Source organism: Arachis ipaensis, chromosome B08, assembly GCF_000816755.2.
Source record: "Arachis ipaensis cultivar K30076 chromosome B08, Araip1.1, whole genome shotgun sequence".
Lineage (NCBI taxonomy): Eukaryota > Viridiplantae > Streptophyta > Magnoliopsida > Fabales > Fabaceae > Arachis > Arachis ipaensis.
The window spans coordinates 9014443-9029976 of record NC_029792.2 but is presented as its reverse complement, the minus strand read 5'-3'; the positions used below and the strand labels follow the sequence as shown (position 1 = coordinate 9029976).

Sequence of the window (15534 nt, the reverse complement as noted above, 5' to 3'; positions counted from 1 at the left end):
GAATGCCTAACTGCTTATAACATGCTAGTTGATATACTTGCTATTTGTACTATTTGTATTCTACCTGTGTCTGCTTTTGTTTGCTTTTTTGTCTCTGTAATATCATCGGAGATGGAGGAACGAGGGAAAGGCGGAGAAATTTAGGATTCTAGTTCAGTTTTAGTTAGATTTTAAGGAATCGGTTTAGTTTAGAAAGCCTTAGAGAACCACGCTGATTTATGGTTTCTATTTTAGTTCCTTAAGTTCTATAATCTGAGTGTCGGCGTTCTAGAAGATATTAGCTTTTATGGAAGGTATTGAGCTCAAACTGGTATAAAAGGTGGGAGTCCCCTTCCCTTACTGAAGGTTCTTATCCCAAACGTTTTGGCGATCACCTTCCCTTACCGAAGGATCATCTCGATCGATCACCTTCCCTTACCAAAGGATCATATCGATATCTTGTCTTTGGGGGTCACCTTCCCTTACCGAATGATCATTCCCTCAGTTCAATTTACAATCAAGGTTATTTAGACATACACAAGAAAAGAGTTATATCAACAAAGATATCTTATTATATAAAATTGATGGGAGTCTCCTTCCCTTACCGAAGGTTCCCAAAAGTTTGCCGATCACCTTCCCTTACCGAAGGATCATTCCCTCAGTTCTTTATGCACATAAGATTTTTATTATAATGCATAATGCGTATGAAGGGAAGAGACATTATATCATGACATGTAATGCTAACATCTATATATGACATAAAAATTAGCATAAAACCCTACCTCGAGTGAAGTTCTGCTAGGTATTCCAATGCAAATAGATGCGGTTTGTTAGTGAAGAGAGACTTGTTTTATGACTAGACTTTGTGTATACTAGAATATTTTATATAGAAAAAGGGAATGGATTGAGAAAGGAAGGATCAAATAGCTCTTAGGTATGTGCAGATTATGTTAGGAGGCATTTAGGTGAAATATTCAATCTGAATTGTCACTTTGTGAGCCCTATAATATTTTCTACGTTTGGAATTTGGAAATATCTATTAGAGAGAAATTTATAGATAATTGAATTAGCTTTAAAACAAATCTTAAATGAAGTCAATCGGTTAACCACAGCTTGAGATATTCCCAAAGTATTGTTAGTATATCAGGCTGGCTGATAAGAGCGCGATTTTCTACTATGAACTTGTAACAGATTTATCTACCTAATTTAATTTTAATTTGATTTTATACTGAACTTAAGGAATAGAGCTAGTATTATTATCTTTTCATATAACTAAATATCATTCAAATCTAATAAATGTAGAATTAATTATGACTATATTTTAAAAAGTTGTTTATTGTCGGTTAGAGATTTACTACCACTAGTGTTTTCATATGTTTAATTTTAAATTCAAATCTTAAATCATTACCATTTTAATTAATTAATTAGTTATAAAAAATGACTTGATTCAAAAAGTTGGTGTGGAATGGCAGAGGTTGATAAAATTGTATCTGAGGCATGGCTGACTTCTTTTCCAGGTTCATCAATGTACCAACTGTTTCAGAAATTAAAGAAGTGCAGACATGAACTGGTTAAATGGCAATTAGCTGGAACAAGTAACTCTAAAAAGAAGATAGATGAGCTGAAAGCACTATTATCAGTGGCCAAGGCAGACCCAACAACAGCAGACAAAGAACAGAGTCTATTATTAGAAGATGAATTAGCTGCCGCCCACATTAGTGAGGAACGCTACTGAAAAGAAAAATCAAGAGTGAGCTGGCTAAAATGGGGAGATCAAAATACCAAGTTTTTTCATGCAAAAAACCAGTCCAGAAATAGAAGAAACAAGATATGAAAATTAGAGGATGAAGAGGGGAATTGGTGCACCACACCCGAGGCAATTGGCGACAGGGCACAGAGGTTTTTTGTTGATCTATTTGAAAGCAATAATCCAGAAAATCGCTCTCAATTTTTCACCGAACTTAGAGTTAAAGTTTCTTCTGAAATGAATAGGAGTCTAACTAAACCAGTCTCAGATGATGAAATTAAAAGGGCTGCATTTTCCATTAATGCAGAAGCCGCCCCAGGAGACGACGGATTCACCGCAAAATTTTATTAGTTCTATTGGGGCAGGATTAGAGGGGATGTATGCAACGCTGTGAGAAGTTTTTTTAGTGGCAGCAGTATTCTAAAGGGATTTAACCACACCCAAATTTGTTTGATACCTAAAGTGACTCAAGCTACTTCTATGAATCAAATTCGACCAATCAGTCTCAGCACAGTCTTCTACAAAATTATCTCGAAAGTTCTAGCTCATCGACTTCAACCTTTTATGAGTATGTTAATAAGCGACAATCAGAGTGCTTTTATTCGGGGAAGACTCATTAGCGACAACATTCTTGTGGCTCATGAATGCATGCATTTTCTAAAGAATAAAACCCATGGGGGAAACGACATGGCGATAAAGGTTGATATGAGTAAGGCATATAATAGGGTGGAATAGAGTTTTGTGTGGTTTATTATGAAGAAGTTGGGTTTTTGCTCAAAGTGGATTGAATAGATGAAGGCTTGTATCTCTACTATATCCAATTCTGTTATTGTGGATGGTACACCAACTGGTTTTTTCAAACCAAGTAGGGGTCTCAGACAAGGAGACCCCCTCTCACCATATCTATTTCTTTTTTGCGCAGAGGGTCTATCCTATCTGCTCCACAAAGGAGAACAGAATAACCTCTTTCAAGGACTGCGATTGAACAGTAGATGTCCGACTATTCATCATCTTCTATTTGCTGATGATTCACTCTTATTTTGTAAAGCTACCAAATACAACTGCTCTAATCTATCCCAAATTCTCCAACTATATGGCAGACTAAGTGGACAACAAATTAATTTCTCCAAATCTGCTGTGTTTTTCAGCAAAAACACCCCTTTACCCATCAAAACTGAACTAGCGGCATCTTTGGAAGTCCCAAATATTGGGACGCAGGATAAATATTTGGGGCTACCCTCCATAGTACACAGATCCAAAAAAGAAACATTTGCTTTTATAAAAGAGAAGGTGGCGAAGAAGCTCTCGCATTGGAAGAAATCATTTCTATCTGCTAATGGAAGGGGTGTTGATCAAAGCAGTGGGTTCAGCTATACCAATTTATACTCTGGGCTGTTTCAAACTCCCAGATACCCTCTTGGATGAACTGCACCGAATGATGATGCAATTTTGGTGGGAACAGAAACAGAATGAAAAGAAGATGCAATGGATCAGTTGGGACACTATGACCAGAGAAAAGAATTTCGGGGGTATGGAGTTTAAGGACCTAAAGGCATTCAATCTAGCCATGTTAGCTAAACAAGGATAGAGACTGATAACTAAACCACATTCTCTTTTCTACAAAATCTTCAAGAATAAGTACTTCAGATACAGATCCTATCTAGAAGCCAAACCAGGAAATCGACCATCCTGGGCTTGGCAGAGTCTTTTGGAAGGAAGGAAAATTTTGGAGAAAGGAGTTAAGTGCAAAGTTTCAATTCAGGGATCTATCAAAATCAGAGAAGACCCATGGTTTAGGGACCAACCACCATTTCGCATTGCAGTTAATGAATGCAGAGATGAATCGCTTACCTGGGTTAGACAGCTAATCACAGCCGAGGGAGAATGGAATCAACAACTCCTTATGGAAGCCTTCCCACTAGACACAGCTCAGCAAATTCAACAAATTCCTATCACAGAAGATGAAGACTCGATTATATGGTGCAGTAACAACTCAGGAGAGTACTCGGTAAAATCTGGGTATAGTATAGCATACCAATTCTTTCACCCTCCAGTGAATTCACTCCATCCCCGATATGCAGACTCAGAAATGTGGAAGACCTTATGAAAAATGAGAGTAACACCAAAGGTCAAATTATTTGCTTGGAAATTAGCCCATGAAGGCATTGCAGTTAAAGCAAAATTGAACGAGAAATTACCACATGTTAGCAGCCTTTGTCCCCGCTGTCAATCGGCGCCGGAGAACTGATGCATGCCATTGTCTTCTGCCTAGAAGTTCTTCAAATTTGGAACAGCTCCCCAGTAGCTAGCACTATTTCCCGTGACCCTAACCTAAAAGCTTAGGATTGGTGGAGTCAATTCATGGAAGCTGAGAAATCCAAACCCAATTTCAGAATCAAAAGTGCTCAGGTAGCTTACCTTCTATGGCAGATTTGGTTGACGCGGAACGCTTTAGTCTTCGAGGACCAACGCCAGGAACCTGGGGAAATTCTGTCTTAGGCGATATTGTTGGAGGAGGAATACCGGCGACATCATTTTCTCAGACCACCTTCTCTATGAACAGTAGTAACTAGCACTTTGGAACTTCTTTCTTTCTTAATTGTTTTCTTTCTCTCCTTTACCCATTAGATAATTTTTATTTAACATCTCGATTGGAAAATTCCTTTGTCTTGACATAATGTACTCCAGGAGAACATAATGTACTCCAAGTATAAAGTTCTTTTATGCAATAAAAAATATATCTTTGAAAAAAAAAGGATCTTTGAATGCAATAATAAACATAATCATAAATTAAAAAAAAAAAGATAAAAGAAGAACAATCATGATCACACTTTTCATTGCACTTTTCATTACTTTTTCTCGTAGCTTTTATGGAAGGTATTGAGCTCAAACCGGTATAAAAAGGTGGGAGTCCCCTTCCCTTACCGAAGGTTCTTATCCCAAACGTTTTGGCGATTACCTTCCCTTACCGAAGGATCATCTCGATCCATCACCTTCCTTTACCGAAGGATCATATCGATATCTTGTCTTTGGGGGTCACCTTCCCTTACCGAATGATCATTCCCTCAATTCAATTTACAATCAAGGTTATTTAGACATACACAAGAAAAGAGTTATATCAACAAAGATATCTTATTATATAAAATTGATGGGAGCCTCCTTCCCTTACCGAAGGTTCCCAAAAGTTTGCCGATCACCTTTCCTTACCGAAGGATCATCTCGATTATATTGTCTTTGGGGGTCACCTTCCCTTACCGAAGGATCATTCCCTCAGTTCTTTATGCACATAAGATTTTTATTATAATGCGTAATGCGTATGAAGGGAAGAGACATTATATCATGACATGTAATGCTAACATCTATATATGACATAAAAATTAGCATAAAACCCCTACCTCGAGTGAAGTTCCGCTAGGTATTCCGATGTAAATAGATGCAGTTTGTTAGTAAAGAGAGACTTGTTTCATGACTAGACTTTGTATATACTAGAATGTTTTGTATAGAAAAATGGAATAGATTGATAAAGGAAGGATCAAATAGCTCTTAGGTATGTGCAGATTATGTTAGGAGGCATTTAGGTGAAATATTCAATCTGAATTGTCATTTTGTGAGCCCTATAACATTTTATACGTTTGGAATTTGGAAATAGCTATTAGAGACAAATTTATAGAGAATTGAATTATCTTTAAAAAGAATCTTAAAATAAGTCAATCAGATAAACACAGCTTGAGATATTCTTGAAATATTGTTAGTATATCAGGCTGACTGATAAGAGCGCGATTTTCTACTATGAACTTGTAACAGATTTATCTACCTAATTTAATTTTATTTTTATTTTATACTGAACTTAAGGAATAGAGCTAGTATTCTTATCTTTTCATATAACTAAATATCATTCAAATCTAATAAATGTAGAATTAATTATGACTATATTTTAAAAGGTTATTTATTATCGGTTAGAGATTTACTACCACTAGTGTTTTCATATGTTTAATTTTAAATTCAAATCTTAAATTATTACCATTTTAATTAATTAATTAGTTATAAAAAATGACTTGATTCAAAAAGTTGGGATGTTACACTGTATCCAACCAATCCACCTAGATTCAAATCCTAACTTCTCCAAAATGAACTAAAGAAAATACCACTCAACACGATCATAGACTTTGCTCATATCTAATTTAACAGCCATTTCACTCGATAGGCCCCTCTTCTTTGTCTTTAAATAGTGCATACATTTATGAGCGACTAGGGCATTGTCTGAAATCAATCTACCCTTAATGAATGCACTTTGATTAGGGTTGATTAGTAAAGTCATAAATTTCTATAGTTGATGCACTAGTACTTTAGAAATAATCTTATACATAACTGAGGAAAAGCTGATAGGCCTAACCTGTGTCATATCCTTTGCATCAGGAATCTTAGGAATGAGATAGATTTATGTATGGTTGAAGCTCTTTAGTAGTCTACTACTGACAAAAAAACTGTGGACAACCTTAAAAACATTATCCCCCACTAAACTCTAGTAGAATTGAAAGAATTTAGCCGTAAATCCATCATCACTAGGGGCGCTATGGGGTAAACACTAAAGACCGCACGTTTTACCTCATCAAAACTGACCGGTCTAGTTAATTTTCTACTTATGATTGCTAAAACTTTAGTTTCAAAATCTTCGAATGCATGTGCCGGATTAGCTTGGTTAATCGATGTGAAGATATCCTTGAATTATGTTTCAGCTACTTGTGCAATTTCCTCACGGGTGATAGCATATGTACCATTATTCTTTTTCAGTTTTCAAATTTTATTTCTCCAGATTCTGGATTGGAATGATTGGTGAAAGAAACTTGTATTTCTATCCCCTTCTTTTAGCCATTTTACATGAGATTTCTCCCTCCAATAGCTTTCTTCCCTAAAGTAAGCATCCTCAAGTTTATTTTTCAAGGCTTCAACCTGTTCTCACCAATGTCCTTCTTCGTATTAGATTTGTTTTATTGCTGCCATTGAACAATACGGTGCCTACAATGTTTCAATTTTTGAGCCAAAACAAACATTGTTGAGCCATCCACCCATTCCTTCCAAACTTCAATGATAATTACCTGAATTTTTTCTAAACCACACCATCTCTTCTGAAACTTAAACATCCGATTAGATTTTTCTATGATCGGATTTGTATCAAAGAGGATAGGCGCATGATCTGAACCGTTTTATGCGAGCCGAGACAGCGAGGCTGATGGAAAACAATCCATCCACTCACCGTTTGCAAGTGCACGGTCAAGCCGCTCCCTGATTTGGTCCTGTCCTTGTCGCCTATTAGTCTAGGTGAATCTTCTCCCAATCATACCCAAGTCCTTCAGTCCACCACCATCAATTAAATTCACAAATTTAGAAATAAATGAAACGTTGTACAAAAGAAGAACGTTCTGTGTATTGGGTAGACCAAATCCCATCCAAGCTATTTAAATGTACCCCAATCAGCCACCAAGAACAATTGAAAGCATGATTAGTTACCTTGGAAGCTATGAAAAATTCTATTTCAGCAAGGATCTCAACCGTTGTGCCCTCCTTCCATGCTAAAGCCAATCCACAAGCTGTACCCGTCGGACTAAGAACCCTCCAATCCATAAAATGACAAGATCTCAACTTACTTTCTGCCAGACGAGATTGGTTTTTTGTTTCACATAGAAACACAATTTCGGGGGAGTGGGATTGACACATCCTTTTAAGGTTATGAAAGTCTTTCCAAACCGCGACAATTCCATGAAAAGAACTCTCATGACGAATTAAAGGGAAGGAATAAAGAAATGATTAAAGAAAGGAATTGACAAAATCAAACATTGACCTAGATGACACAAGAATTCTGTTTTGGGAAAAACCCTCGCAGAGCAAGTTGAAGGAGTATGTACTCCTCTCAGAAAAAAAAACCTAAACGGCGCACAATTTAATTTAATTATTTTATTTATCAAAATATATAATTTGTGGCGTATTTACCAATTTATAGTGTAAACAATATACATTCATAATTATTTTGTTTGTAGTGTAAACGAGATATGTGTTTTATTATAAAAAAAATAACCATTAAAATAATATCAATTTTCTTAAAAACTAACACATTTGAATTAATACTCAAAATAGTACATAGAAAATAGGTCGAATTAAATTAATTTAAATTTGAAAAACAAAGTTTTAAAAAGGATGAAAAGTTACATGTAAAAATTGAAACATGGAGTATGTAAGAGAATATTAAGGATGAGAAGTTACGTTTTCAGGTTCCATGATGAGAGAAGGCTCATCCTTAAACGCTTCTTGCTAAGTATGGAGTGCTGTACACCTTGTTAATTCGTTAAATCTGAACTCTTCATCTATTATATTTTATTTGAATGGTCTGGATTAAAAAGGTAACCTGTTAATTAGGTTAACCATTTTTTTTATAAATTTTAGATTTTTTTATAACCTTATATTGGGCTGAAGTCCAAAACAAAAAAAAAGTATATAAATATTAAAAGAAACATGTACCTCTACCCACCGCGTTGCCATCCCTAGTTTTATATCTATAATATTTTATACCAATTAGCTTTAAAGTTTAATTATTTTTTGAATAAGTTAATAAAAAAGTAATACAAATAATTGTTTAAATATAATTGTATTTTAATTTTTCATTCTGTTACACGTTGAGGATAATTTGAAATAAAAGATAATGTACTTGTTGTAACTGGCATGTATTTTGTGCTTTGACTGCGTCGTCATCTGAGAATTATGGCGCCTTCATGGAAACCGAGGTTCTTCTATAGAATTAATTTTGTGTTTGGAGTTAACCAACCAACAGCGACGACAGACAAGCTTCTTCCTCTTCTATGGCAGCGATTTTTCGGGCTTTGAAGATCATTCATGGCAGAGGTGGAAGAGAATGGGTTCAAGAGCGTCAAAATCTGTGGCTAGATAGTGGAATCACCGCTAGCAAACAAAACAGTGAAGATGCTTGAAGACATCGCATCGACAATAACAGATTAATATAAGAATTCGATCAAGTTTTCCTGAATACTTTTGTGGTGTAACGGTCGTCCTATGTTAAACGAAGGAATTAGTTTTTTTTGTCAGTGTCAATTTGTTTATTCAACCCATGACAAAAAAAACAAGAAAAAATAATAAAAAATTTAATTTATCTGATAATTTTTTATATTAGGTTAACTTTTAAAGAGTGCTGCACTCTCTACTTTATTTAGAGTGCACTAATTTTCACCATGAGAGAATATCAAGGATAAAAAATTATCTCTTCCCCTTGTTCATGAGAAGAAACGCAGTTATCTCTCCCACTTTTTCATTTACCCCATCAACTTCATGCTTTTTTTAATATAATAATCTGTCTAAATGATTCAATTACCGTGTTTCTTCTCATCATAAAATCTAAACACGTACAATCTTTTTTTTTTTCAAATTTAAATTAATCCAATTCAATCTATTTTTGATATACTCTTTTTAAGTACTAATTTAAATGGGTTGATTCAAAAAAATAATGTACTGATTTTAAATAGGTAGTTTCAAATCACTAGTTTTAAATACGTAGCGTAACTATTTTAAAATATAATTTTTAAAAATTGGATTAATTTAAAAATAAAATAAAAATTTGATATTATTTTAATCATATTTTTTTATAATAATACACATATTTCGTTTATAGTGTAAACGAAATAATTATGAATATATCTCGTTTACACTATAAACGAGATGTGTATATTTTTTTAAATTATGTATATCTCAGTTTACAATGTAAACGAACATTGTAAACGAGTACATTCATAATTATTTTGTTTACACGATAAACGAGATAAATTAATATGATGTAAATTGATAAATACGCTAAAATTACATATTTTATTAATAAAATAATTAAATTATTTATTTCTAAAAAAATCCGATTAACAGGTTACCTTTTTAATTCTAAATCATTCATATAAAATAGGGATAAGTATTGTTTTGACCCCTAACATTGAGGGTCAGAATTGAAACCATCACTGATGTAATTTTTTATTTAGAATCGTCCTTAATGTTGCATTTCATTTTAAAATCGTCCTTTCTAATAAATTTATTTTTATAAATGACAAAACTACGCTCTTTTTATAAATCGTTATTTTAAATAAAAAATAAAATAAAAAAAGAAAAGACACGAGGGGGAGGGAAGAAAGGGAAAGGGAAAAGGAAAAGGACGCAGGGGGGAGGGGGAAGAAAAAGGGGAAAGGGAGAGGGGGTAGGGGAGGGGGAACGACGCCGGCGAAGCTTGGAGCTGCCGTCGCCGTCGCTGTCGCGAGCTAGGGAGAGAGCTTCTGCTTCTGCACCACTGCTCCTTACCGCCGCGTTCTCGCCAATGATCCTCGCCGCTGCTCCTCGCCACCTCACCGCTTCTGCTTCTTGCTTCGACCTCTGTTTCTGCTTCGTCTTCTGCTTCTTCTGGGTCTGCTTGAGCGCTTCTGCTTCTGCATCTTCTGCTTCGTCTTCTGCTTTTTACTTCTGCTTGAGTGCTTCTGCTTCTACATCTTCTGGGTTGCTTCTGCTTCTACTTCTAATCTGATTTTGATTTGTTATTTTCTGATTTTATCGTTGTTGTGTGTTGATTTGTTGAATTTAGATTTGAATAATGGATTTGTTCATCATAATCCCTAATTCTCTAATTTTTATTATTGGTGATGTTCTTGTTCTGATTTCTGGATTGCTGTTGCTTTTTTTTGTTTTTGAATTTTTTGTTTCTTCCTAATTTTTGGTCTTGTTCTTGTATTTGATTTCTTGATAATTAAATTTATAAATTTCTTATTTTTATAATTGAAGATGAATTTGGGTATTTTTAATTCTTGTAATTGAATTTTGTTAACTGTATTTAAAAATTTGAAATTTTGAGTTTTGTTAATAGAAGAAAAATGTTCTTTTAGAAGAAGAAGAACAAAAAGAATGAAATGGTGGAAAAATGGTATTTTTGTCATTTAAAAAAATTATTAGAAAGGACGATTTTAAAATAAAATGCAACATTAAGAACGATTCTAAATCAAAAATTACACCAGGGACGGTTTCGATTCTGGCCCTCAATGTTAGGGACCAAAACAATACTTATCCCTATAAAATATAATAAATAAAGAGTTGAGATTTGATGAATTAACAAGGAGTGTAGCATTCCTTACTTAGCAAAGAGCGCTTAAGGATGACCAAAAAAATAAGAGATATAATAGATGACAAAAAAATTTAAAATGAAAAAATTAATAACATAATAAAATAATAATTTAATCACTATTAAATTTATAATTTTTATGATATATATATATTTTTTATTATCTTAATTTAAAAATAATTATATATATTTTTTATCCATCTTATCACTTTAAAGAAATCTAATTTAAATAGATACATAAATGAAAAATACTAGACGTCCAAATATATTTTGAACAAAGTTTTTAACTAAGTCTTGCGCGCTCTTCTTTTTTGGACCAATGTGGATACGCTTCTTCTTCTTTCGTTATCATCGTCATCATAATCTTCTTATTCTTTTCTTCAACATTGTTGTCATCGTCTCTGCTGTCAATGCCGTCGTCGTTATCGCCGCTGTCTTCTTCTTTTTCGTCTGGTTGATGTTGTTATTGTTGTTTAATTTCTTCTTCTCTTTTCTTTTCTTCCTCATCTTCTTTTATTATCATCATCATTGTCCATGTCGTTTTCATCTTCTTCTTCAAACCAATGAAATATGCACCAAAATATGGATAGCACATAAATTTTAAGGTGTAGCACATAAACTTTTGGAGAATTATATACCCAGAATATTGCCTCACCTAACTAACAAAATATATTTGCAGCAAAAATTTGTGTGCTATATACAAAAATTTGTATACTGTACTAAAATACACATAACACATAAATTTTGGTGTACAACACAAAAATATTAGTGTATAGCATAGAAATTTTAACGTGCAGCACAGAAATTTTTGGAGGACTACATACTCAGAACATTGACTCACCAACTAATAAAATACATTCGCAGCAAAATTTTTTGTACTATATATAAAAATTTGTGTGCTATATACAAAAATCTATATACTATACTAATGAAATATGCACAATTTTTGGTGTATAAAACAAAAATTTTAATGCATAGCACATAAATATTGATTTACAATATAAAAATTTTTAGCGAACTACATACTTAGAAGATTGACTCACCCAACTAATAAAATATATTTGTTGGAAAAATTTATGTGCTATCTTATGTGAAAAGATTTATGTGTTATATACAAAAATTTGTGTGCTATATCGATAAGATACTCAAAAATTTTGTGTGCTGCAAAAAATGCGAAAAAAAAAAGAATAATGACATATACACGTATTTTTTTCACTAGACTTTATACCAACTTAATTGGATTTAATTATAAAAAGAATAAATTTCTACATACAAGTTAATTAACCAAACAAGTTCAATAAGTCATTTACACTCACGCGCGCACGTTCTTTTTCGCACCCCTGCTTTACACATCCTTCTTCTTCTTTATTTTTCTCTTTCGTTATCGTCGTTATCAACACCACCTTTTCCTCCTCTTTCTCCTTCTTTTCTTATCGGAATTTCTTCTCCTCCTCCTTCTCCTCCATCATCTTCATCATGATGATCATCATCACTATAGTCATTGTCGTCTTTTTTTTACACGTATCGTCGTTATCGTTATCGTCGTTGTTATTATTGTTATCGTAGAATTTTCGCCATATTGATGACGTTGCTTGATCCAAAATTGATTTGGATGTGTTTTTGTTGATAATTCAATCATTTTTGTGTGTTGTTTTCAAACTCAATTTATGTGTCGTAATTATTAAAAAATATATTTTTGTGTATTTGTAGCAAAATTCGGTGTAAAAACTAAGAAATTTATGTGTTATTGTTAAGAAATTTCAATGTATTTTTATTTTGATAAGTTCTGCATAATTCAAAACTCTTCCTCTTCCTCCTCCTCATCTTTTGTGGTTGTTTCTTCTTCTTTTTCATCACCGTCATCATCATCATTTTCTTTTTTTTCTTTTTCATATTTTCCTTCTTGTTTTACCTTCTCAAGTTTCTTCTTCTTTTACTCTCTTAACAAGAATAAAAAAAATCAAACAAAGAAGAAGAAAAAATACATAATGCTACAAAATTACTTAGAAGAGGATGAACCTACATTTATTCAACTAAAAGAAAGAAAGAAAGAAGGAAAAAAAGAAGAAGAAAAAAATACATTAAAAAAATATTTTTGTGCATTTGTAGCAAAATTTTGTGTATGAGTTCTGAATATGAATTATTATTCTGATGAATCTATTCTATTCTAATTTCAGTGTATTTTGACAATTTTTGGTGTATTTTGAAAATCTTTCGGTATATTTTGAAAATTTTTTGGTGTATTTGTATTCTGACAAGTCCTGCATAATTTAAAACTCTTTCTCTTCATCCTCCTCATCTTCTGCTGTTGATTCTTCTTCTTCTTTTTCATCATCATCATCATCATCTTTTTTTTTATTTATTTTTTCCTTCTTGTTTTACCTTCTCAAGTTTCTTCTTGTTTTACTCTCTTAATAAGATAAAAACAAAAAAAATCAAACAAAGAAGAAGAAAAAAATATAATGCTGCAGAATTATTTGAAAAATGATGAATCTACATTTATTCAACTAAAAAAAAGAAAGAAATAAAAAAATAAGAGAAAAAATGTATTAAAAAAATATTTTTGTACATTTATTCCAAAATTTTGGTGTAAGAGTTATGAATCTCAATTATCATTGTGATAATTAGTTCCATTCTTGTTTCGGTGTATTTTAAAAAATTTTCGGTGTATTTTAAAAATCTTTCAATGTATTTTGAAAAATTTTCGATATATTTGTATTCTGAAAATCTTCTTCTTCTTCCTCATTATCTTTTTCTGCTACTTCTTCTTTTTTATCATCATCATCATCTACTTCTTTTTTTTTTCTTATTCATTTTTTCTTTCTTGTTTTACCTTCTCAAATTTTTTCTTTCTTGTTTTACCTTCTCAAATTTTTTCTTGTTTTACTCTCTTAACAAGAATAAAAGCAAAAAAAAAACAAAGAAAAAGAAGAAACACATAATGTTGTAAAATTACTTGGAAGATGATGAACTTACATTCATTCAACTAAAAGAAAGAAAAAAAGAAATAAGAAAAAAAGAAGAAGAAAAAAATGCATTAAAAGAAACATTTTTGTATATTTGTAACAAAATTTCGGTGTAGGAGTTATGAATCTGAATTATTATTGTGATAAATCTGTTCCATTTTCGTTTTGGTATATTATGAAAAACTTTTCGTTATTTTGAAAAAATTTTGGTGTACTTTAAAAAATTTTAGGTGTATTTGTATTCTAATAAGTTTTGCATAATTCAAAATTCCTCTTCCTCTTCCTCATCTTCCGTTGCTTCTTCTTCATCTTTTTATTTCATTCTCATAATTCTTCTTGGGAGAAAAAAATCAAACAAAAAAATACGTAATGTTGCAAAATTAATAGAAATAAGAGGAGGAAAAAAAATGCAGCAACAAAAACGACGACGATAATGATGAAACACGTGAAAAAGAAAGAACACAAAAAAAAAAGAACGTAAAGAAGGAGGAGGAAGAGGAGAAACACGGGATACAAACATTGAAGGAAGAACGCGTAGAAGAACGGCGTGCATTATGAAAGTGAATTTTGAGTTAGAATTAACTTGCTTGGATTTATTTACTAAAAAGACTCGTATGTATAGTGAGAGTGTTTATAAAAATATGTTTACATGTAACATTAATCTAAAATAAATTAGAACTATGCTACATGTATACTAAAATTAATCACCAAAATCAGCTACTAATATAAAATACATGTTAAATTACAAATAACATTTTTAAATAAATGATCATTAAATAGGTCAAATCTATTGACATAAATTATTTTCCAAATTAAGATATCAAACCTTTCTGGGCGTATTAACTATTAACGACCGTAAAGTTTAAATCTTAAACATGATAAGTATATTTTATTCAACCTCGGCGGTATTCTAAACCACTTCAATTTGTGTTGTCTTACATATCTGGTTCTCCGGAGAGCAGCCCCACCGGGTACTGGAGGGAAACAAAATTTAATTAAAAAGACCATAAAAACGACACCGTATAGAGGATACCCTGCGTTTCGCGCCTAGGGTTTAAGCGTTTAACGATCGGAAAAAAAGGTAAAAACCACGTTCCAAAACTGAAACCGAAACCAAAACCCAAGACCATCACAAACCTCGTTTCTTCCTTCAGATATGGAAATTTTCTTCTTCCCATTATTAATACTTCCATTTCCGTTTCCATATACCAACATCACCAAAGTCACAAACCCTCGTTTTTGTGCTGTGTTCGAACATGGCGTTGTTCTCATCGCCCCAACCTCAACAACATCAGCAACAACAATCACAATCACAATCACAACCACCACAACCACAACCTGAAACTAAGGCTGAAGAGGACTATGCCATCGCCGATTCCTTCATCAATTTCGATTATGTTCCCGAAATCGAGGAAATGTCTGCACAGAATGAGACAGATGGTGGCTCGGAACCGATTGTTTCCGGCTCAGGGTCGACCCGTGTTGTGGAAGAACATGGAGCTGGAGCTGATGAGAGTGTAAATGTGGGGGCTTTGGGTAGTAGCAGTAGGATTAGGGAAGGGATTGAACAAATTAGCTTAGCGGGTGGAAGTGGTGGAAGTGATGACGATCATGCAGATGATGAGGGTTCTTGTGAGAATTCTGAGTCTAAGAGTGGCGCTTCCGCTTCTTCTTCACCGTATTCAAGTTCT

General features: G+C 33.0%; 1 protein-coding gene across 1 annotated transcript in view; it reads left to right on the top strand.

The window, feature by feature from the left end:
* The window catches only part of LOC107610470 (H/ACA ribonucleoprotein complex non-core subunit NAF1), a 2249-nt gene continuing 1814 nt past the window's right edge, over positions 15100-15534 (top strand). Inside the window, exon 1 of the mRNA XM_016312521.1 lies at positions 15100-15521. Coding sequence (XP_016168007.1) covers positions 15100-15521 — 422 coding nt within the window. The remainder of the gene's footprint in view (positions 15522-15534) is intronic.